The 24,713-nt window shown below is 53.5% G+C and overlaps 1 protein-coding gene across 1 annotated transcript in view; it reads left to right on the plus strand.

Moving 5' to 3' along the window:
* The window catches only part of Htra1 (HtrA serine peptidase 1), a 46,524-nt gene that overhangs the window by 15,986 nt on the left and 5,825 nt on the right, over nt 1-24,713 (plus strand). Inside the window, exons 2-6 of the mRNA XM_047553898.1 lie at nt 6,428-6,527; nt 6,935-7,139; nt 22,203-22,397; nt 23,332-23,364; nt 24,474-24,588. Coding sequence (XP_047409854.1) covers nt 6,428-6,527; nt 6,935-7,139; nt 22,203-22,397; nt 23,332-23,364; nt 24,474-24,588 — 648 coding nt within the window. The remainder of the gene's footprint in view (nt 1-6,427; nt 6,528-6,934; nt 7,140-22,202; nt 22,398-23,331; nt 23,365-24,473; nt 24,589-24,713) is intronic.

The raw sequence follows: 24,713 nt of genomic DNA on the forward strand, positions 1-24,713 counted from the left end.
AATTTTTGAACAAAAATTTCATTTTCATTTTGCCCTGGGCTCTGCAAATTATGTAGCCAGTCCTGAATGTAGGACAGTGCATTAAAATGCTGGGGATTTGATCAATCTGTTCTTGCAACTGATTTGAATTTTGGGAACATGCTGTTCCCTGTGAATAAAGGGGGATTCATTTCTTTTCCCTCGAATACACTGTGTTCTGTTTTCCAAATTAGCTCTACTTATCAACTCTGCTGAGAAATTGGATGGTGGGATTGTTCTCCCGGGAAGGGAAGGTTGTGCTGTGAATCCTGCATCCTGACCCTGTTTCTTGGGCCGGAAGTGTAAAGCACGTCCCACAGGGTGGGGCACCAGAGGCTCCAGCTCGGGAGTCCCAGATGGATGGTGCTGGCCTGTGGCCTCTGCTACTTGCCAGCATTGAGGCGCTGAGCCGGGGGCTTTCCTTCTCTGACACTCTGTTTTTCCACCTTTCTGTAAGACTGGACATAAGATCCACCCCTCAGGCTTGCAGAGAAAATCAGCTTGACACATAGTAAATGCTCAATAAATAACTACCATTACTCTTATCGGTGTATTATTTTGTTGCCAATAGTGAAGGTTGGGTGGGATTTGACTAGCTGTAGTGGAGGAGAATAAGGAGTCCCTGGCCAGAAGGACAATAGGTGTGAAAGCAGGAGGTTAGGACGGAGCACAGCATCTGGGGGGGTTCAGGGAGAAATGAGACCTAGAAGGTTCGGAAGTGTGAGAGGAGTCCCTTGGAGGTGTTGAAATGTACTGACCCAGTGCTGAGCTGAGAGCTGGGATGTGGTAACCCGGAGACCTTGACCTTGACCTTGAGCGTGGGCCATGAGATGAGTGTTTTATGTGTGGTCTGCCACTTAGGCTCCCCCTTGCCCATTACACGTCCTATGGTTCCATGTTCCAGGAAGGGAGATGGAGGCGTGGACGAGGATAGCTGCTATCTGAAGCACCCCAGCTGCAAGGGGCAGAAGAGGGGTTTGATGCTCGGTCTGCCCCCGAAGCCGAAGAGGCTTTCCTTGGGGGCTCGTGACCTTTGGTAGCCTCGCTGACCCTGCTGGGAGTGCTTGGGGCCTGGAGTGTGGCTTGGCCTTCCTGCCCATTCCTGATGCTCCTGGGAGCCACAGTCTCCATGCCAGGTTGGGAGAGGGCAGGCAGCTCTGCAGGGACAAGAACAGGGGACACAGGACTGCGCTGAGAACAGGTCCGAGCTCGTTCCAAGGCTAGACTGACTGGGCCAGGGCTGGGATATCGCTGGTTGTTTCGGGGCAGGGGTTGGCCTGGGATCCCAGACCTTCAACCCCAGACCTTGTTGTATTTTATTTAGATCGTTTTGCAGAATGGCCAAGGCTGACCTTTGAACTCGTGGTCCTCTTTCCACGGGGCTGGGTTGCAGGTAGGCACCACCACACCTGGCTACACCTGCACTTTTTGAGTAGCCCCCTTCCCCTTTATTTTATGGCTGTGGGCTCCTTGATCACTTTTTCATATGACAACGATTTTGTAACATTTCCTTCAGAGAAGAAACAGTTATTGGCATATTTATTATTATTATATTATTAGGAGTGGTTCGGTCTTTCCTCTGACATATTTCCCTGCTACCCACATGCAGTCCTCTGTTCCCCCATACCGCCTCGGTCTGCAGCACGGGGCTGGCGGGTGGGTGGTGGCAGTGTCCTCGGAAGCTGCATCTGTACCGGGACAGGCATGGTCAGGTAACTCGACACGGAAGTGACTGCAGTGTAAACACACTCATCCCATTTAACCTGAGCAAAATGATTCTCCACTTTGACTTTCTCCAGGCAGCCTCGCTGACAGGGAATTGCTCTGTCACCGAGGAAGGGACCTGTGGCCTCTGCCACCTGCAGCTGAACTGTTCCGTGTCTGCACATTTTCCAAAGATGCATGATGACACTGCTTTGATTGGCCCCTTCCGGGCAAGGGGAGGGCGCCAGGCTGGAGCTCCTCCACCTCCCTGCACGGCCACTTGTGCTCTGAAGGCCTGAGCCACGAGACACCAGCGGAGGTCCTAAACATCCACGATTTATAGCACCCTTACAGTCGCAGTAATTTTTTCATGACTTTCAGGCCAAATGAATACCCAAGAGTTCCATTGATCAAGTAGTTAGGTCCAAAGAACCTATCAACATGGGAGATATTTGCAAAAGAATAAAGTAATGCTTCACTTCATTTTTCAATAATCACGTCTCCCTGTGAGTAGGATTTATGCGCCTGTCGGGTGCCACATGACCTCTCAAATCTCAAATTCAGATTGGCCCCCGCCAGCCCTGACTCCGGTTCAACACTGAATTTCGTGTGGTTCGCTCCTTTTAACACAGCAACTGCCAGAAACTCAACTTGGCAAAGGTGTGGAGTCGCGGAGGAAGGTGGTGCCGTCCGATTTGAAACCGAATTGCCTGGAGCTAGTCCATCAAGCTGTTTGCCCAGAGAACGGGCTGTATGTTCTGGGGAGCCTTGGGGCAGACATCGAGGAGCGTGGCATGGGGTCCCTGAGCATGTTCTGCTCTTCCTCCTGCCTCGGTTCTAATCTTTATCTGATGTGTGTGCTTTAAAGATGAAACACCTAGCTGAGGTATTTAAAGCAGGAGAATGCGTGTGCATTCTCCCGAGAGGACCCAAGATAAAAGTCTGTTCTCTGGTTCACACTTCCTGCCTGTGATTTCCATTTTCACTGCAACAAATTTTCTTAAATGTGATAATGTGTGTCAAATATAGTCAGCCTTCCATATCTGCAGGGTCCTCTTCCATGGATTCAATCAACTGCAGGTTAAAAAAAAAAAAAAAAAAAAAAATATATATATATATATATATATGCAATATACATATACAAAAGCAAACTGCATCTGGCTGCACATGTACGGATGTTCTCCTTCCACTGTTCCCTAAATGATACGGTATGGACAACTATGTACATAGCATTTGCATTGTGTTAGGTATGATAAGTCATTTAGAAGTGACTTATAGTCCCCTGGAGACTGTGAATAGGTTGATCAGGTCCTCTGCCCCATTTTTCTATAAGGGACTTGAACTCTCAAGGATTGGGGTACCTGTGGAGGGTCCTGGATCTGATCCCCATAGACATGGAGGGTCACTCCCCAAGGGACAATGATCACTGAGCTTCCCCACACCGTGCCGTTTCTCTCCTCCTTCCTAGCAGTTATTGACGGGAGTGAAGATGTATTTGCAAACCCCCAGGGAGGGTGGGCTCCAAGGAAGCCACATTTATGGAGTTGTGTGCTTGACATGTGGTTTATAGAGAGGAGAGAGGAATCTATTATTATCTTGGGATCAAATCCTGGCAACTTTAAACTCATAAAGCTGTGGGGAATGCGGGCCACTCTGAGTGGGTCATTCCTTGTGTGAAATGTCAGTAGTGAGCTGGCTGGCCTTGCTGGCCCGCACTTATAATCCCAGCACTTGGGTCCTGCTGAGCCTCCCAAGCTCAAAGCCAGTCTCAGCAATTTAGTGAGGCCCTAAGCAACAGATGAGACCCTGTCTCAAAATCAAAAATAGAAAGGGCTGGAGATGTGGGGATGTGGCTCAGTGGTTAAGCGCCCCTGGGTACCAAAAAAAAAAAAAAAAAGTAAAAAGAAAAAAATATCAGTAGTGATAAATATGTATTAGGTAAGTGGAAAGATCCATAAATTGCTGTGACTCATCCCTCATCCTTCTGCTAATCCTAGTTATTTAGCATTTTTTTCCATTTAAAAATGAAATCCTATAGTATAAATCATTCAGATTTTGTTTTTGAGAATATTTTGCATACTTGAGGTTCTTTGCTTTCCACATAAATTTTAAAAATTGGTTTCCAATTTCTTAAAAAAAAAAAACTGCTGAGATTTTTCATAAGCGTGTTTAATTTGCAGATCAGTTTGGGGAGAACTGATAGCTTAATGATAGTGAATCTTCAAGCCAAAAGTGTGGTATCTGATTTATTTTGACATGTTTTGGAGCTTTCAGTGACAGTTCCTGTGTGTATTTTGTTAAATATTTCCCTTTGTATTTAATGTTTTTGATGCTTATCATTGATGTTTTTAAAAAAATCTTGATACCAACTCTTTTTTTTTTTTATTTTTTAAATTTTTTGGTACTGGGGATCGAAGTCAGGGCCTTGTGCTTGCGAGGCAAGCACTCCACCAGCTGAGTTATCTCCCCGGCCTGATACCAACTCTTTATAGCTAAACACCTAGAAATACAACTGATTACAACCTATGTGTCGCTCAGCAAGCACTCTGAGGTGGGTGCTGCTGTGTTGGCACTGCGGGCCGAGGGGAGCTGTGATAGAGCAGGCCACACAGCTAGTGGGCACTGCGCCCAGGGCTACATTCTGCTCCCCCTGAGGCCAGAGCCAGGCTCAGCACTGCCCCCGCCTGCGTCTCTCATCCCTTGCACAGTGGGTCAAGGCAGAGCCTGCCTGGCCTCTCCCGTGAGCCATCCCCACCCGGCCTGACCCTGCGGCAAGGAGGACAGTTGACTGGCTATTGAGGTCAGAGCAAACAGGCCAGCCAGGGTGCTCAGGACAGTGCGGCAGCAGCGTTTCGTCTCTACAGGTCCAGTTCCGGAGAACGGGCCTTTTAAGTGGACCAGGAATTAACACCCAGCCAGGTGCTTCTTTAATCCTTTAATCCTCCTTCTGGTTGGAGAAGCCAAACATTTCTTCCTCCGCTTGACTTTTTGGCCATCTTTGAACAATTCGTTGATGTTCCGCGTTCAGTTTCCTGTAGATGCTGGTCCACCAAAGGATGGTCAGAAGGTCAGAGGTTGTCTGACCCACACAGGGCAGGCTTGTCACAGGCTGTTTTTCACCATCTGCCCCTCCCGTTGCTATCGCTGAGTGGAAGACCCGCGTTCTCCCTCTCGTCCTAGAAGCAGTGGCCCCATTTCACAGGTGGGGAAATGGAGGACTGAGGATGGACCTCAGGCCTCTAGTGTCCAGGTCAGATTGTCCCTGTGGCTTTCCTGGTGGACCATCCCTGGGGCCTCTTTTTCTAGACTTCGCGAGAGAACACTTGCTTCTCCTCTGAGCTGGAGAACCCTGTGTTCATCTTACCTTGGCTGCAGGCGAGTTCGGCCATGCCTGCCGAATGCAGGAAGTTGGAAAGAGGAAACGAGTTAACGATCCATAGTGGGGAGGTTCTAGTAATTGTGCTTCTTGAGAGAGTCTCAGGAATGCATTATGCTCCTTCTGGAATTGCTGGCCTTCCCTGAGTCAGACCTCTGCCTGTCCCTTGCCCAGGAAGCTGGCCCCAGGAAGCTCAGATGCATTTGTCTCTGGGTGATGTTCACCAGGCTTTGTGTTTGAAAGGAACATTTCCATCCTCTTATTTCTGTCTCCCATTGGAGCGCTCAGGGAGATACACCAATTAATCAGTATTACCTGCAGACCCAGGAGGGTGGCAGCTATGTGTGGGGCCTGTACTGAAGTGGGAAAGTTGTGGATTTGGAGAAATGGAGTCAAGGGGGCTTGCACAGCTTTTCTTGTCATTTATGCATGTCATTTATCTATGGGAAGTCACTCAAAACCTGTAAGCCTCAGTTTCTCCAAATGTACTATGGGAACAGTACCTGATTTTCCCTCTTCCAGAGGAAGGTAGGAAAAATTAAAAAGTGGTAGCACGTTGAGAGCAGTAGTCATAAAATGATGCTATCGTGAATTTGTCCAGTTGGTTCTTTTCCCCTGGTAGTGGCAGGTCTTTTTCTGATTGGTTTATGCAAAAAGATCAGATTTCAACCCCGAAGAGCTTGTGGGAGCCAGGGAGCCGGGCAGAGAGGGCCCTTTGCCCATCGATGCTCCTTCACCTCCAACAGGAGCTGCTCCAGAGAGGCAGGCTGGCCCTGGGATGTCCCTGTGTGCAGTGGTATGGAGTTGGGTGCTGTGGTCCCTGGTGGCACAGCTGTGGAGGAACTGAATCACCATCTTCAGATACTCAGGTGCTGCTACGGGAGGCTGCGGCTGTGCAGCTGTGACCAGGCACAAAAAGACCTGGAAGTGTCCCAGTTCTTACTCAGTCTGGAGCCTGGGGAATGGCCAGTTCCCTCGTGTCAAGAGAGGCGCATGTATGTGTGCGTGCAAATGTATGTCAGTATATGCGTGTACATGCATGTAAGCACCTGTGCACGCGTGCAAGTATGCATGAGTGCACATGTCTGTGCATGCATGTGCATGTATATGAATACATGTGGGCATCTGTGTACAAGTGCATGTGTATGTGCACATGTGTGTAGGAGTGTGTGTGTGCGTATGACTGTGGGTGTGCAGGCTTGTGTGTTGGGTGTGCTTGTGCGTGTGCACCGTGGCGCTGTGACACACCTGGGCTCCCTCTCACCCACCTCTCTCCAGGCCATGCAGCACAGTACGGTTAAGTGCCTGGTCTTTTTTTTTTGTTCTCAGGGCAGGAAGATCCTAACAGTTTGCGCCATAAATATAACTTCATTGCTGACGTGGTGGAGAAGATCGCCCCTGCGGTGGTTCACATCGAGTTGTTTCGCAAGTAAAGAGGCCTCCTTGTTTGCTATAACCTCTGAAGCTTTTGCTGACAGATGCCGCCTTTAGCAAAACTTCAGAGCTATTTCTGAGACACATTTGAGTGTCAGAGTGTCACTGAATAGATTCCTGTGTTATGATAAATGCTCCTGCCTTAGGACATTTTTCCATTTGACTATTTAAATGTACATTCTTGACCCTTCAGATGTTTTAAGAATGTCTGGCTCTGAAGAGATTCCCTAAGAATATTTTCTAAGTGGAATTTTTTGATGTGTTGCAAAAATTGGCATGACGTTTAGTTTTTAGACTCTTAAGCAGCGATTGCCACGTGTGTGTCACACAGAGTCAGTCCTCAGTGGGCTGCGGTGCCCGGCTCTGGGTGTTTGGGGCTTAACTTCTATCCTTTGGTTCCAGGCTCCCCTTCTCTAAGAGGGAGGTGCCAGTGGCCAGCGGGTCTGGGTTTATCGTGTCGGAAGATGGACTGATCGTGACAAATGCCCACGTGGTGACCAACAAGCACCGGGTCAAAGTCGAGCTGAAAAGTGGAGCCACCTATGAAGCCAAAATCAAGGACGTGGATGAAAAGGCAGACATCGCTCTTATCAAGATTGACCACCAGGTGAGCAGCTCCTGTGTCCCTGAGAGCGCTCTCACCTGCAGAGCCCGGTTCTGAGACGTCCTGGCCAAGATCTAGGCCAAACCCAGACATGGCAAAGGCACCAGGGATCCGAAGTCCTAGGATCTCAAGGAGAGGCATCTGTTAAAATTTTTTGTCTGTCTCCATGGGTATCTTAGTTGTTCACAATGTAGTATAAAGTGTGCTGGGTTTAAGAATGAGCCATCTTTGAAACACAAACCCTACTTTGAAAACAAACCAGGTCTTCTCAACTAGATGTGTTTCAGGCAATCCTCAAACTCAGTTTTGGCGATGGATAAATAGCTCAGGAAGAGAGCACTTGTTGGCATGAACAAGCCCTGGGTTTCATTCTCAGTACCTCAAAAGGAAAAGGACCTAGGGAACCTCAGAAACCTTCAATTAAAACAAAGCTAGCTAATGGATTTCTTCTTTACAGAATTTCTCAGAGTCTTTAATATGCTAATGTTCACCTGCCCAAGGTGGGGGGGAACTGCAATATTTGCTCAACTTAGAATTCTCTGACTGTTCCAGAGTTTTTTGTTTGTTTGTTTGTTTTGGCGGGGGTGGGAGTGGGATTCAAAGCCTAAACAGATCGAGCTCAATTTGGGGCATGTTGTATTTGAAAATGCATTTGGTCTTGGGAATACGACCTAATGGTAGAGTTTCCCTGGCGTGCATGCAGCCCTGGGTTTGGTCCCCAGCACCAAAAAACAAAACAAAAACAAAAAAAGGAAATGATTTCTGTTTGAATATTCCCCTTGCAGTCATTTTTGTTCTGTAGATTTCTTAGCAAAGTCTTCATGTCTGAAACTAAATCCGGTTCTTGTTGGATCATCAAAAATTCTCACTCATCATCAGTTGATTATGGAGCATTACTTTGCTGTGTGCCAAGTGCAGTGAACTTGCTTTTTCTGGTTTCTTCACCTCCTTACAGTTTTCTAGACCTCAGATGGAAGGAGGACTCGGGGTCAGCTGGAATCCTGAGGCTGGTCCTGGAAGGGACCCTGGACTGTGAGCGGGGTGGGGGTCTGGCCCAGCTCCCCTCTTGCTTCCCCTGGGTGTTGCCTCTGGAGACAGACAGGTGTGGCGTTCACGGGCTGTTCTTCTGGCTGTTCGATGGAGCTAGTTCTGTGTTCAGTTTGGGCGTAGGATTCTGGATTCTGATTCTTTCATTTTATTGATTTATTTTTCAACAGCACCAGGCTGCTGCTCCTTCCCAGGCTCCTTCACAGCCAGCTTTTCAGAAAACCACCAGCTTTGACAGATACTATGCCTACTTTTCTGCATGTTCCCTTACCCTCTGAGGCAGTGCATCCCGGCACAGGCCGGAGAAGCTCAGGATAGATCCAGGCTGTGCTCGTGTGAGTAAGTGGCCTTTAGTGAGATCACAATCGTGCGTTATTTCTGGTAGATTACTGTGGAATTTCTAGCAACAGCTCATCTTTCAAAATGTGTTTCTTAGTCACAGATAATTGGGCCAGGCCCTGCCTTCATTTCTAACATGTGTGCAAGATAGCTGCACCATCCCCATTTTATAGAGGGAGAAACAGGGCTCAGAGAGTGATCTATCTGAAGCCACAGAGCTGCACTTAATTACCCCAGCCTCCTGGGCAGCCAGGCTGCAGCTCTGCAAGTGCCCCAGCCCATGGCCGTGAGCTCAGGGATAGAGCTTGGCCTCTGGGTGATGGGACAGCTCACTCTAAATAGCCCGCAGGAAGGCTGGTGCATCCCCATTTAGCACTCCTCGAGTTAGGTGTGCGGGCCGTGGTCGTCTCGCCGGAAGGAGGCCAGCCAGAATAGCACGGGCTGTGGCCACACGTGGGACTTTCAGCCCCTCTGAGTCCCTGGAGGCTGGCCAGCATGGGGACCGGGTGTCTACAGGCAGGGTGCTGGCCTGCACGGTGTGTGCTCTGTCCCCGCAGAGTAATTTCGTGTTTGGAATGCGTGGGTGCATTCCGTGCAGTTGCTCCTGGCCCAGGGATCTCCTTCTCGGATTTTGAGCCAAAGTGGAGACTGGAGTCTCGTGTCATCCCTGGCACGTCCAGGCAAAACGCGGACGCTCCAATCGGCGAGCTGTGCAGAAGGCTTCGGACACGACTCTGCTGTCCCTGGGAACCCAGCTGTGTAGCCAGCAGTATGCTGTGTGGCATGTGTTGCAAACCCTCAAAAAAGGGTGTTTGAAATTTTAAAATCGAACTGATGTGGCATTTCAAAATGGAATCGGAAATGAAAGGATATTAAATTGCAGACACCCACACAAAAGCCTGGTTTCCACTGACTAAACTGCTTTTTTATTTTTTCTTCTTTTTTGCTGATTAGTTGGAAGTAGGGAGAGAAAAGACATCTCTTCCAGCCTTTTCTCTTTTGTCCCCTTGTTTTGATGGGAGTTAGGTGGTGGCGGTGGGGGTGGGCAGCAGTCCGGCTTGTCAGGAGTCTCAGTCCACCTGGGTGAATGAATCCCAGCACAGACTCACCCGTCGGGTCGGCGCCTGATGGCGTAGGTGTGAGGTGGGCAGCAGATGGGACGGAGCCTCAGAGTTGGGCCCTAGGGAGGAACTTGTTCACGGTGGCACCTGGAAATGAAAGACTATGGCCCGGTCTCCCCAGGGCCATCTATGAAGAGCCCCATGAAGATAGTGTGGCCAGCTGCCACATCCACGGGCCCAGTGACTTGGTGGCTCACGGTTGGGATTCCTCGGTGGCGTCATGGGTTACCAAGGGGTTCCCCACCACTCACACTGCTGTTGCCCTTCGAATGTGGCATTCTTGACACTTACGGGGAAATGGAAGGTGCCTGGACATCTGTCCCCGTGGCTACCATGGCCAAGGTATGGTCACGTGACCCAGTTAGGGCCAGCAGATGTTCCCTTGGAATTGCCGGCCACATGGGGGTGCTGCCCACAGAGGGAGGCTGGTGGAGCCACGGCGCGCCCCCACCCCACAGGGGGGCACAGCTCTGTGCTTTGCGGCCCCCCCACCTCTGGCGGCCCCTCCCATCTCCTGGGCCTTGCACTTGCCTGGCTTGCAGGCCCAGAGCTGTTTCTGGGCTTGTGACCAAAGAATCCTTTTCCGCTTCTCTCTGCTGAGCAGACACGTGTGCACCCACACTGCCTGCCGTGTTGAGACCCTGCAGAACTTTGGGGAGCAGTCCACCGAGGAGCCCCCTCTTTCCCCCACACTGGAGGAGAGAGGGGGTCCCCTACGGGCCCAGCCCTCCCACTTGGCCAGGCATCACTTTCTACAGTGCTGTCCTAGGGTTGAAAGTCCCCTTTCCTTGGGACCCTCAACGGGGCCAGCGGCCGCCTGGAGGAGTGCAGTCCCAGGAAGCAGGGACAGTGTGCATGTAAACACTTTAATAGAAAGCAGCTTTGAGGGCAAACTAGTTCAGCTCGGGATACAAGCTGTCTCCAGAGGTGCTCAGCATGAGCCACCGGCCATGTGTGCAGAGCATTTTTAACTCCGTCCAGCGTTTGTCCTCACCGCTATCTAGCATTTCTTTTTCCTGAGCAGCTTAGAGAGAGGCAGATATGGGGGTGGGGTGGAGAGAAGGGGAAGGGAGCTCTTGGTTTCTTTGGGCTAGGAGGCAGGGCAGGAGTACAAGGGAGGTCCTGAGGAGGTAAGAGGGGAAAGTTACTTTTGTTTTGCTGTTTTTCCAGCTGTGCTGGTTCTTTCGGAGTGTCCAGCCCATCCTATGCCGAAGCTTTGTGGATTTCCCACTCCTTACTGGGGCCCTCCTACTCATCTGAAGCTCCCTTTCTGCTCGCTCCTCACCCGCTCTGCCCATCCACCCCCGGCCTTGGGCATCTCCTTCCCCTGGGCCCTCCCTGTCCTTCAGCTCTGCCATCGCATCCTGCTTTAGACCCCAGGGATGTCGCTTCCTGACCCCCTACGTGACATAGCTCCCCACACTGCCGCCCCTGAACACCAGCCCTCGCTGTGGGCACAAAGGCTAGAGACGGACCCTCTCTCATCCCTCCTCGTCTCTTTATCACGATTTATAATCAGCTTATTTAATAATTCATGTAGAGATGGGTCTCTGTTGCCCAGACTGGCCTTGAGTGATGCTCCTGTGTCGGCCTTCCCCGGGGCTGGGACTGCAGGTTGGTGGCTTCCTTTATTGCACGTCTTTGTTGGTGCTGGGGTTTGACGGCGCACAGCCCTTGCCTCCACCCGGCTGCCCAGCGCTTTGCCGGTGCTGCTGTGGATCTGTGGTCTTGGGTAACTCAAGCGCTGATGAGGCGGAGAGGTTTCCTGTGGGTGCTGGTCACTGACGCTGGCCACCAGGTAAATATTTGCAAGCAGCTGTGTCGAATCCTGTGAGGTGGCTTTCTTCTTCCCCTCAGACCTGTGCTGGTCCCTGGCCACCTTCAGGCCGGCGACTCCCTCAGGCCTGTTTGAAGTGGCCTCAGCACAGCCTGAGGACTGGGGCACTCTGTTTGCAGAGGGTCTTTTTACCTCGAGCTTGCTGACGGGCGGGACGGCTGACACCTGATCATGAAGTTCAGACCGGGGTCACTTTGGGGTGGGGGCAGTGAGGACACTGGGCCTTTCACATCCAAGTCTCTCCAGGCCCAGCTCTCAGAATGTGGCCCGGCGCGTGGTGAATCTGCCCTGAGTTATCTCAGTGAGGAGGGTCCAGGCAGACTCTGGGGACAAGGCGATGGCCAAGGAGGGGGTGGCGCGGTGCTCAGCGTGACTCATGCTGGTTCTCCCCAGGCAAACTGATCGTCAGAGGGCGCTGACTAAGACGCATGAGCTGCCCAAGCCGGCCAGATAGCGGAGGCCGTGCAGCCTCTGGAGCCGTCGCCGGTGTCCCTGGAGCAGCCGGGAGCCTGGAATGCACACTCTGCAGTTACCCTCTTATTTTGTTTCTGTGTTTTTCCATTCTGGATCCTTCCCCCGCTCCCTCTGCACCACCGTCTTTGTGGTGTTCAGAAGGCTCCCGTCCCCTCTGCTGCAGTCGCCAGAGACTCCGCTGACGTCATGTGGCTCCTATTACCAAATTGATTTTTACCGTTTTTAGAGAGGTGGGAATGAATATTTCATGAGGGATGGGAGTCCAGACAGCGAGTGGAGGCTGGCTTTCATCCCCCGTGCCGGCCTTTGTCCAGAGGTGAACGGGGTCGGGGTTCCTCCTCGCTCTGATCCTGTTCTTTTTGGCTTGGGAAAGCATTTCAGTTCCCCAAACCCTCTGAACTGGAGCCCTGTGTATTTTCTGGCCCCGTTTCAAGAACTTCTTTGATTGTTAAGGAAATTCTTTGGCTCGTGTTTTTCTCTTAATATGGCAATGCCTTTTCCACGCTGGCGCTCTTCTTAGGGAATGAGATGCAGACTGTCACTCACGGTTCTGACAGAGCAGTTCCCAGGTCCTGGCTGTGGGGACTTGAGTCTGCAGGTGCAGACAGTGTGTTAGAGCCCAGGGCCAGAACAGACCCTGCAGTCCAAGTCTGCCCTCTGCCTGTTTTTGTAAATAAAGTTTTACTGACACACAGTCATGCTCCTTCATTCATGAGGAGTCTGTGGCTCCTTTTGTCCTTTACCAGCAGGGTTGGATACTTGGAATGGAGACTGTGAAGCCAAAATCGTTTGCTTTCTGGCACTACACAAAAAAGCCTGCCAACCCCACTGGTAGACAATGACCTTGTCCTAGAGGAGCTGAAAGTGGCTAAGATGTGATCCCTATAAGAACCAAGTGAGGTGAAATGCTAAGTGGCCAGGGGAAGGGGCAGAGGAGCTGGTTTTGTTGGCTCTTTCTCTTGGAAGGAACTGTGCCTTTTTTTTTTTTTTTTTTTTTTTTGCGGTACTGGGGATCGAACTCAGGGCCTTGTGCTTGCGAGGCGAGCACTCTACCAGCTGAGCTATCTCCCCAGCCCAGGAACTGTGCTTCTTTGCTAAAGATGGAGCTTTGTTCTTGTCGGATAAAGTAGAGGCCTTGTATTTGCCCATTGCTTTGTGATTTTGGGTAGGAAGGAGTTTGCTGCAATTCCACAGTATTTTACAGATTATTATCTGACTTTAAGATCCTACTAGATCTTTTAAAGTCAGTTTTTCCTGATTCATTTGCTGGTTTCATAAATGCTTGGTGAGCATCTGTCTTGGCCAAGTGCTCTATGAGGAGCTGAGGATGTAGCAACGTGGGAAAAAGCATGGTGATGAAGGTCTGGTGTGGGAAACGGGTGAAGTGCAATGAAGGAGACAGAGGGAAGGGGGAGAGGCATTGGGTTTGGCAAGGCCTCCGGAGATGGTGTGGACAGGGGAGCTTCTGTGAGAAAGGGACACCCCCGCTGAGATGGGGAGGACGGAGAAAGCTGGCCACAGGGACAGTGGTGAGGATGAGCATTGTGGATGGAGTTACTCAATTCTCCTTTCATGCCAAGCCTGGAGGACCTGGGTCTTGGACCATATGTACACTGTTATTTTCCAGTGAGTTTATTAGAACCTTCCAGAATGAAAGCCGATGTTTCTGGTTAGTTGCTGTGTATTGTCTATTTCTTATTGGCCTTGGTGTTTTGGGATTCCTGCTCATACTCTAGAAAGCTCCCAGGTCTTGTAGTCAATTTCCCAAGAGTTTGAAAATACAAAGGATTCATAATGACCTGGCTACCTTTCACTCACAGCAGAAGGATGGAGTCTCCTATGACTGTTTTCCTAAAACCGTCCAGACCTCTCTCAGTGACAAGGGAGAAATAAGACCTTTTAGTGAATCGAGGACTGATGATTCTAATAATCATGCTAATTAACAAGTCACTTTTGTTAAATGAGGCAGTGGAATCTGGTAACTGGAGCATGTGATGCGTGGTATTTCCGTCTTTGTTTTGTGTATATACCAGGCAGCTCTCAGAATCCATTGGCCTCCCTATGTCCCATGTGGTTTTGAATACACATTTAATTAATTTGTGCCCTTGGTCATTGACCATCTCAAGTTTCTTTTATCTACAGGAGATTATACATCTTTTAAAACATTTAAAAATACGTCAAAAACTATGCTGCATCCCAAGCAGCTTCCCTGCGTGACCACTTAAGTGCTCGAGTCACAGGAGCCAGGGTGCCCTCGGTTCAGTCGGCAGACGCCGTGAGGCTGCGCTGAGCTGGACGCTGCGCTCACCAGATGGGGCAGGAGCACAGCCGAATGCGCCACTCACAGCTGGCAGGTTGAAGCTGAGCCCTGCTTGCCACTGTGTGGACAGCTACAAACCAGGCCTCATGAGTCACGTTGCCCAGACCGAAATGCCAGGCTCAGCCAACCCAAGTATCGCCCGCTTTTTTGATGGACTTTTGAGATCTGACTGGTTCCCTTTCTCATTTATTCACTCAGTCATTCATTGATCTCACAAATATTTATTGAGCATCTGCCATGGCCAAGCACGGCTGTAGCGGGGCAGCCTGCTGAGGTCAGTGACAGAAGGGAATGGATCAAAGACACGGAGTGTGGAGCAGACAAACCCTGGACCTGACCGGGACGGTGCTTTTCCTTCTCTGGATGCCTCAGGATGTATGCAGTCACTGGCTGCTGGGCCTCCGTAGGGAACTGTTGACATGTGGTGGCTTGAAGATGAGTAAGAGGCTTTTGAAATGGCAAACATTTCTTGATATCTCACAGGAGACTAAATATTATGGTATGTTGTAAACAGCGGGCAGGAAGGTGCTGTCCTTTCCTCTGCTCTCTGAGTTCACAGAGCTGGCCGTCCTCTGCTCTCTCCTCTCGCCCTCCACCTCCTCACTTCCCTTCCCTCTCCCCGCCTCCCCGCTTCCCACTTCCTTTCCACTCCATCCCTGGACAGCAAGAACAAGCGGGACCACGGGGCCTGGTTGACAGCTTTCCCCTGAGCCCCGCGTGCTGAGGTGCCGGTCAGCAGGCCCCTCCTGCCTGGGCTCCCAGCTCCTCGACCTGCCTCCACTGGTCGAGCCACCCTCGACCGCGACGACATCACACTCCTGACGTAGTCCTCACGATAACCCGCATCCCGCTAACCCGAATCCCAAGCCGCTCACTCTCAGTCTGCCACCTCCTACCCCGGCAGGGCCGACTTTGTGGGCGTGTGACCCATGCACACAACCCACTCTGGGCCCAGGTCACCATCCTAATTCTGTCTTTGAATTTGTGTCGTGGGCTAATCTTTCAGGGAGCCAGGAATGCTCCCGGAGGGCTTGGAGCCTGGCTCAGCCATGATTCCTCCTCCGCTTTCTTCCACCTGGTCCTTGGCCTTCCCGCTCTCTGCCTCCCAGGGCCCCGACCCTGCCTGACCTTCTCTCTTACCTCTGTGCAGCCATCATTGCCACTGGTGGCAGCGTTGGTGTGGGGCTCGGGCTGACTATGTCCCGGTGTATCCTGTGGGCCACTGGCAGGGGCAAGCTTCTCCCGTCCTAATCCAGGTGCCTAATGCGTCCTGGCACAGAGGTGCCCGTTCCCTTTGGGTCATCCATGTCTGTGGGTTGTGACAGGTGGTCTTTGGAAGGGAGAGATGCTGGGCTCCACTTCCCCACCCCCAGTGAGGGCACAATGTCATGTCCCTAGCTGGTGGAGCACTGAGTTGCCAGGCCCCCTTGGTGCCTTGCTGCCCTGTGAGTATCTTTGTTCTGGAAGGACCGTGATATTAACTAGCAAATAGAAACCATCAAGGTCAGTGGAGAAAGAAAATGGAAGAAAGGAAGAGTTCTGTATTTTAGTGCCTTTAACGCCACTGTTAACCCACTTTATGAACAAGGGGCACGCGTACTGGTTCCTGAATGCTGTGACCGTCTTGGCAAGTCTTTATCTCCTTTGGTGGGAAGTGCACGAAGCCACCAGCCTTCCTCGCTGATGGTGTGCTCTGGCCCTTCTTACCCAGGTTGGAGCGCTGTCGCCTCTCTCCAGTGGGTCCTTGGGTCTCGAGTGCTCCTGCGGCTCCTCCACACAAGTCTGTTTTCCGTAGGAGGCATGCGAGCTGCTTGCTGGGTACAGGGGACATGCTGTTTCCTCTGTCGCATATTTCTTAAAGAAAATGAAAGCTTCGCATAAATGTTTCCAGAAGGCGCATTGAATCACTCACTTGAGTAGCAGCCAGTGGCTGCAACATTAGCCTTTGGAGCAAACTTCACCCGACGCAGGGACAGTCTGGAAGCTCCAGCCCCTGAAAATGAGCGTGCTGGGCGGCTGGCGGACAGAGTGGATTCTGCAGACTCAGCAACAAAAACATTTCTGTAACCGAGGAGCACTGTGTCGTTTTCAAAGGAGAGAGAGAAGGGACCGGCTTGGCTCATGAGGTTAGAAACAGAGGGCCAGCTTTCCTTTAGTTCTGGTGTTACTGGTTGCTTAATGCTCTGCTCTCCAAGCTTCAAGGGGTGAGGTTGCAGTGAGCAACTGCAGGTAGTTAGGCAAAACCCCCAGCAGAAGCCCGACTCGTGGTGGTCCTGTCTGTGTGTGCTCCTCCCAGGAGGACTGCTGACCAAGCCACCACCTGGAGGATCCAGGAGTCCCCTTTCCTCTCCTGCTGTAGGAGTTTGCCTGGATCATCGGACCCCATTCGAAGTTGTATGACAAAAGATTTCCTAGGGCTCCTAGTGCCATTTCGATCTTAATCCATTTAACTATTTTCTACTGATAGAATTTTTGGGAACAACCAAGTCTTCTGAAAAGAGCTCTAATTGCCAGGGCTGAGATGACCACTGGCTCTCGGCAGGCTCAGCTCCCCCATTTTAGAGGCAGGTGAACCCAGACTCAGAGAAGTCAAGTAAGCAGCCAGGGTCCCAGAGTGACCAAACCCAGATGCCCTGCTGCCTGGACAGGGGAGGCTGAGGGGCTCGTGTGCACCCACAGGTGTCGCCTGGGCCTTCACTGCTGTCACCCTGAGTCCAAGTGAGCCATCAGCTCCTCACTCAGCACAGGCCCTGTGCTCCTGCCCCGGAGAGTTTTGGCAGTGAGGGCTCATCCAGGGTTCAGGTGTGGAGGCCACACATACAGCCCTCAAAACCAAGGCCATGGCACCGGCCTGTCTCTACCCCCGCCAGGGATTGGCCAGTTGCAGGGGCTCCCAAGAGGAGCCGTGGGCTACCACGAGGACGCCATTCACTGGTCTCTGTTCCTAACGCCTCCCTGGCCCTGTTCTGTTACACCTACCTGGTCACCTTCCTCTGTGGAGTGACTGAGCTGGCCGGCTCCTTCCTTGCTGGCCGGCCCTGAGCCTGAGCGTCTGGTGTTGGGCTGGTGAGAACAGCTGGAGTGAGGGTCTGGGGCTGAGCTTCGGCCCCCCCTCAGTGCGTCGGCACGCAGTCTGTCCCTGTCTGTCCTGCAGAGCAGTTGTGGTAAAGGCCGTGTGAGCGACAGAGCAGGAGGAGATGAGGGGGAAGCTCAGGGTGGGTGCGCCAGGAGTGGGCCTGGCCACAGTGACCCAGTCCAGGCACAAGGCCCCCATGGACATTTTGGGACCACTGTTTCCTTTTAGGCAGATTGCTCCTTCCGTCCCCACCCCTGGGGAAAAGAGCACGCATGGACTAGTACGACCTTCTCGGAGACCTTCCTGAACACGCCTGGATGCTGTGTGCGATCTTCCCTTCCAGGCGGCCGTTCTCCCCTCCTTCAGCCTTTGTCCTCACCAGCAGAGCTCCGAGTGCCTCTTAGGCTCACACCCCTTGTCAGAGGGTGCTGGAGGGGGCCTTAGGCCTGGGAGCTGTGACGCCCTGTCAGGAGCCAGCCGAGGCACCTCTGGAGTTTCCTTGCTTTTCTGAGGCCTCGTTGACTGTCTTGCAACCATGAGGACAGCCTGGAGCTGAGACGGAAGGAGTCTTGTTCTTGATGTGTCTTCGAGGCTTTGAAGCTACCAGCCCTGGCCCCACTGCCCTGGGACAGGTGACTCTCTGGTCCATCTTAAGCCGGGTTTTCTTTATTCATGACTGAAGACACTCTAACTAGTAAGCACAGATCTTTTCCAATAGTGATATATGCTTGGACCTTCTGGGAGATTCTGGACTGAGCTGCCTTTGGCAAGGAAGATGGACTCTGTCCCCTTCTACTCCGTGGGCCCTGGTGGCTTGTCTGTGCCTCTGTCCACCGGTTAGGAAGGCTGGAGGAGGTGGGTGCCTGGGCCTTCAGGGCCCCGGTGCAGTGCGTGGAGACAGTGTCCATGAGACGGTTCTTCCGGGTGGGTGGGGTTTCCTGTTGGTGAAGCTGTCCGGCCTGCTTGTGGTTGTGATCTAAAGAGGCAGTCAGGGCCTTCTTTAATCCTGCTTGGACCAAGTCCTTCCACGCACTGGCATTAGATCCCCTGCATAATTAGTCTCCTGCCTGAGGCTGTATCTGGTCATTCTATAGACATGGCCCATGCTCCCCGTCCAGGCCTCTGCCACCAGCCCCTGCTGATTCTCCACCTGGCGGGCTGGCCATGTCCTGCCCACCCAGGTGCCATGGTTGATGCTCTCTTCAGGTCCATCTCTGGCTCTGAGGACACCCCTGAGTGTCGGGAATGCCCCGCAGCTGTGACTGGGCACACCCTCCTCCTAGATGCCCCTTCTCTACTGCGGCTCCTGTTCCCCCCGGGTGCGCGTGAGGCCGTGAGAATGGGCCGTGCAAGGACTCATGTGAGCTGCTGGCCCTCCTGCTGGCGCCCGAAGTCACCTTCTTGCCTCTGCAGTGACACGTGTAGCCTCAGAGCTTTGCTTTTCCACCTCACGACTCTCGTGTGTCCCCAAGTTGCGTTTTTCTGTCCCCACAGAGTGTGAGACTCTGATGAGTGCCATGGCCTCCTCAGGTGACACGAGGGGGCTGGACGCTCACCCTGGTCCCTCTGCAGGTGTGCGCAGGTGTGCACAGGTGTGCCGGGAGGCTTGGTGAGAGGGGCGAAGTGGCTGTTGGGAGAGGGCTGGCATCTTGGGGATGGCCCGTGGCTGGTGCTGCTTCAAAGGGAGCTGCAGACAAAGTGTCTGCCGCCAGGAGCCTTGGGACGCCTTTGATGTGGGTGGTGCAAGAAGCAGCCTGGGGCCCCAGAGCAGGGGCAGAGCGGACCCCAGGTGCTGTGCAGCTTCAGCAGGTCAAGACCAGAGCCTGGCTGTGCCTTTCAGCCATCTGTGCATTTCTTCTCCCCCATCCCCCCGTGGAGCGAATGTCTAGACGGTGATGGAGTGAAAAGCTCAATTACTGAGCAGGAATTTGGCCAGCAGAGAGCTGTGAGCAGGCAGGCCCGGGGCGAGGATCGTGGCTGAGAGTGAGCCCCACTTGGATTTGAAGGAGGCTGAAAGGCCAGGGTCTTGCAACCGGCCAACACCTGTGCAGAGCAGAGGCAGCTTGGCCTCGTGGCGAGCGTGAAGCTGTCCCGGCCTGTGTCTCAGCGCCAGCCGTCCCTTGCAGGGAATTCTGCCTATAATTAGAAGTGTGGGAATTAGAGCTGGAAGTGCAGGTCCAGAGTTGGGAAGCTGCTCTCTTGCTGAGCCCGGCTGCTGGTTGGCTGTGAGAAGTTCCTCCAGCTCAGCTCAGTTTCCACATCTGTAAAACGGGAGAACTATGTTCTGAGTTCTAACGGTGTCACAGAAGTGCTTTGTCACCGGGCAGGCTCGTTCCTTTCACGTGAACTCAGGGTTTCTGTGACCAGACCTCCTCTCCCTCTGGCCATCCCGTCTGCTTCTCCTGTCCTAAGATCACTCTCATGACCTATGACACCCCAGTGAATAAGGACATAGACGGAGATGACAGTTGGTGTGGTCCACCAGCGCAACGTGCTCCCTCCTCTGCGGGGACTCGCTGGGCTGTCCTGGCTGGTGTCCTTTCTCAAGCCCGTGTAGCTGTGCCGGTGAGGACGACTCTCCTGCACTCAGCCCAGGCTTGTTCATGGAGTGCTCTGGGCCCATTGTGGCAGCTGGCAGCGTCCCCTGGAGGCCTGGCCCTCCCAGGGAGTGTGGATGGACAGCAGGCAGGCTGGATCACCTTGTCTCGTGGGACGAATGCCCCGTCCCCTTAGCTTCTCCCACAGCATTTGTCCCCTTCCCAGCAGCCTCTAGCTGGAGCTCAGACTGTGGAACAGAAGTGATGGACAGAGTCGTCCAGGTCTCTGCTGTCTAGTACCCCGAGACATGGAGCCTGCTCCTGGCTCCCTTCCCAGGAGGTGGAGGGGTGGCCAGTGTGGGGCGTGAGCTACATGGTTGAGATGAGCCCTGCCTCGCCCCTTCTGTTTGTGTCTGAGCCCCTTTGGTGTCTCACCTTGACCTGCCTGCAGCTCCCTTTCTTTTGATGGCAGGCTGACCTGCCCCAGCAGCCTCTGCCACTCATGCCTGTCCTTCAAGGCCATCCCTTGGGGAGAGGCCAAGTGCACATCAGCAGCCCCCGGTCCTGCCCTGCTCCACTGTGCTTGCTGAAGTCATTCCTGGCACAGGCCCCTGGCGCGGGCCCAGATAAACACACAAGACTGAGCTCGCCGCCTGCCTTGGACGCTAAGGACGCTAAGGAGCGTGGGGAATGCCGCAGGCTCTGGCCTCAGGCGACCCCACGGGGAAGGGTCACAGTCAGGGCGGAGCTGTGCCTTGCAAGGTGACGTGCTCTGGCCTGTGGCAGCATAGACGGTGCAATTTCCCCATGGAGTTTGCAGGGACCCCAGTTAACAATGGTCAGCACCTGGCTCAGCTGATGCTGATGCAGCCCTGACCCTCGGTCCCTTGATTCTCACAGTAGACAGTGAAACAGGTGACCTCATTATGCTCACTGTCCAGATGTGGCAACTGCAGGCCCGAGGGGTTGCAGCTCAGGCAGGATCTGAGCATGGCAGTCTGGCCCTGTCCGTGCTCGTCGCCAGGGCTGGTGTTCTCCTTGGCCTTGTGTCTGTGAACTGATGGGCGTCCTCCTCCTCCTCCCGGTCTCCTAAAGTCACGATAGGTCTCACATCCCTCTACATTCCTTTCTTCCTCCATGAGTCTTCTCAGCCAGCATCATCCTTGTTGGGTGTTTTGGGCGGGGATGCTGTGTAGTGGACAGGAGGGTCCAGTCGGACGCGCAGTCCTGGGGATGAACCTCTGTCTCAAGTACTGTAGGTCCTGCTTTGTTAAATGGGCATAGCGATGGCCCCAGTTATCTGCAGGTGTCGCCCTGACCTGCAAAGGAGATGCTAGAGCGGCCCACCTCTGCCCAGCTGAGCCCTTGGCCTCTGTTTCAAAGTGGACACACGCAAGGACTCCTGTGCTGCCCTCAGCACCAGGCCTCAGCTCTGCTTTCTGGCCTGGTCCATGGCAGACTCAGGGAAGTGGAGGGAGCTCGGAGCTCAGGAGGTTGCTTGGCTGTCCAGAGACAGGAGGGGAGAGAGCCTGAAGGTCCCCTGATGGAACAGGGAGGCCCGGGACCTTCTTCTAGCCCCTTGAACTCCGGGACTCTAGGAGACCTTGATTGGGCCCTGACTCATTCTGAAGAGCTGTTTGGAGCTTCCAACTTCATGAAGCCTTCATAGGGCGCTGGGGCTGGGCTCCCTCCCAGGCTGGGGAACAGAGATGGAGCTGGGGACCTCTCAGGACAGGAGAGACAGCCCACCACTCAGGTCCTGGATGCTGCTGGCCCCTGGCCATCCCTGTGCCTCACTAGCACGACCCATTCTTGGCAAAGGTGCCCACCCAGCAAGTCAGCAAGTGCCTGGTGGCAGGGCCCCCCATCCTCCGGCCTCGGGAGGAGTGTGCACGAGACGTGGGCAGGTTCCTCTGCTTGCCCAGAGGTGGTGTGGGCTCAGGCTCCTGCCTGGGCCTTTGCCCTCCAACAGAAGTCTTGTCCTAAATGCTAAACCTGGTTCATCTCCCTCTGTCGTCTGCCTTGAAGGTTTCAGAGCAAGTGTGTGCTGAGCGCTTCAAGGCGTGATGAGACCCCAGGATAGCCTCCGTTGCCTTTTCCGTGGTGTCTGGCCTCAGTGTTCACTTGTCCCCTCAGCGCGTGACATGTGGGTTAAGTGGGTTCCCTTGCACCCAGAAAGGCATGCTGGTCCTGAGCCCAGCTCCCCAAGGGGCTTGGTGCTTCCGAGCCTGTCACTGCTTGGGGCTCCACCGTGTCTGTGCGTTTATCCATCTTGTCAAGTGAAGCAAACAGCAATGCCCGCCCTGTGGTTGCAGGGGAAGCTGCCGGTCCTGCTGCTCGGCCGCTCCTCGGAGCTGCGGCCAGGGGAGTTCGTGGTCGCCATCGGGAGCCCGTTTTCCCTTCAAAACACGGTCACCACAGGGATCGTCAGCACCACCCAGCGAGGCGGCAAAGAGCTTGGGCTCCGGAACTCGGACATGGACTACATCCAGACAGATGCCATCATCAACGTGAGCTGGGTTCCCTGCCCCCTCCACCCGCTGGGGACTGGGCAGGCTTGGCCAGAGGAAAGTCAGGCTTAGAAGCCAGGCGTTGAGTCAGGACCCTCGTAGCACTGAGGTGCCCTTTGAGCCCCTAAGTCAGAGGAATACGGAGGGTTGGCCGCCCCAGAGCAATCCCTGCCACCCTACAGAAGGGGCCTTAGGTCTGCCAGAGGGCGTGGGGTGGAGATCCTCATCCTGTCCAAGCAGGGTGACTGACTGCCCTGCCCACAGGCCCCTTGGGCACCTTGAGGATGCACGGGGCCTCCCTTTCTGGTAGAAAGGGCACTCATTTCACAGGCCCTGTAGCCTCCAGGTGGCCTGAGCTCTGCCCTCTGACCACCGTGCTTGCCACAGCCCCAGTGCCGGGCCTGCGCCATCCCGCGCCCGCTCTGGAGGCCGGAACTCTCCATGCACTTTCAGAAACAGACTGTCTCGAACACCCCATTTCTCTTCTTTGTTTCTGAAAAGCAATTCCCCCGTTTCTAAGAAGTAAGAAACGGTGTTTTGTGCAGTCTCTGCCTCTCGTAGGTTTTATTCTCCACGCTTTCTTGCAATCTCCCTGAGGTTCTAGGACCAGAACAAACCGTCTGGATTCCGGCCCCAGCAGCAGGCAGGGGTCTTACCAAGGGGACTGTGCGGATTTGGACCCTGTGATCCTGAAGCGAGAGGGCAGCCGGCCTCATCCCAGGGGGAGAAAGCGGGGTTAGATAATGTAGGGCCTCTGGGTCTGAGGGCCCGAAATTCCCCGTCTCTCGCAAATCCTAAACTTTCCAAAAAGTGTTACAAGTCTCAGGGGAGAACCGTACCCCACGCTCCAGGCCTGCTCAGAAGCTGCCAGGCGCGGACAGACTGAAGCACGTCATGACGCAACTCTGACCTCTCTGTTTCTGCTTCATTTCAGTATGGCAACTCCGGAGGCCCCTTGGTGAACCTGGTAAGGCCTGGCAGTGCCACGCCATACTTGTTTTTATCTGTGAACATGCCGTTTTAATTTCTCTCTGAACACGAACGTGCCAAAACATGTTGTCCGTTGTTTTAAAGTGAGCTCTGAACGTGCTGTCTCTCTGCATGTTGCCCTGCACTCCTTTTCTGGAAGTAGTAGGGCCTGCCTGCTGGAGTTGAGGCTGGGAACGTAAGACCCTGGGACACGTGGTGGAGTCCGTGTTTGGTCCCGGCCACTGAGGGAGCAGCTTTGTGCTGCAGGTCTCAGCAGAGCTGCCGGTCATAGGAAGCACCTCCTCCAGATCCAGTCCCCAGGGGAGTGAAGCTGGGACAGCTCTCCCGGGCCAGGAGCCCTTCCTCAAGACCTGCAGGAATGAAGAGGAGCCGCCCTCTGTCCTTAAATCCTTGAGCGTGGAAAGCAGAGCCTGGAGTTGCAGACTGTCAGAGCCGGGCAGCTCAGGGCAGCTCAGGGCCGCTTAGAGGTGGAGGAGTCAAGGCCACCTCTGGCCAGGCCTGGGTAGGGTCCCACTCAGCACTTGCAGCGAGTGCCTGAGCGGTGATGGATCCCGCCCGGGCGACTTTCCCTTCCCTGCGGAGGAAGCTAGGAGGCGACTGTGCCCCGCCCCATCCTCTGCCTCCGTGGGCACTGCTGCCAGTGGAGACCCACTTTCCTGGCTCTAAGGTGGTTTCACCTGACATCAGCAGTTGCCTCAAGGTCCCTGGAAATGGGAGAGGCAGGAAGGAGTGGGCGCCACCTTAAGAGTCAGAGATTTTGGGAATGCATTCGCTTTCAAGGGAGCAAACATTGTGGGTTTGGAAACTGTGCTCGGTGCGTGGCCCGAGTTCCGGCCTGGGGTATGTGTTGATTCTGAAACTGAGCGAGGCTCATGCTGCCCCCGTGTCCCGATGCCTTTCTCCCCACTGCCTGGGCACGTCCTCCTGCTGGTCTCCCCAGTTCTTCTTTTTCATTAATTCTCATTTTCATTGCACAAATTTATGGGGTACAGTTTTCAAAGGCTCCTTTCACACAAACTCTCCACTCGCTGGTGTACCGGCTGCCAAGCCCACGGACTCAGTAAGCCATTTCTCTTGGTTTTTCAGGACGGGGAGGTGATTGGAATCAACACCCTGAAGGTGACGGCTGGAATCTCCTTTGCAATTCCATCTGACAAGATCAAGAAGTTCCTAACCGAGTCCCATGACCGGCAGGCCAAAGGTAAGCAAGAGAGCTTGGGGACCTCGGACATCAGTCCTGAAACTTTACTGCCCCTTGGATATGGGGCAGGGCACAATGGCAGTCCCTAAAAACCAGCCAAGTAGACTCCTATCAGGAATTGAGAG

This window comes from Sciurus carolinensis, chromosome 5 (assembly GCF_902686445.1).
Source record: "Sciurus carolinensis chromosome 5, mSciCar1.2, whole genome shotgun sequence".
NCBI classification, from domain to species: Eukaryota; Metazoa; Chordata; class Mammalia; order Rodentia; family Sciuridae; genus Sciurus; species Sciurus carolinensis.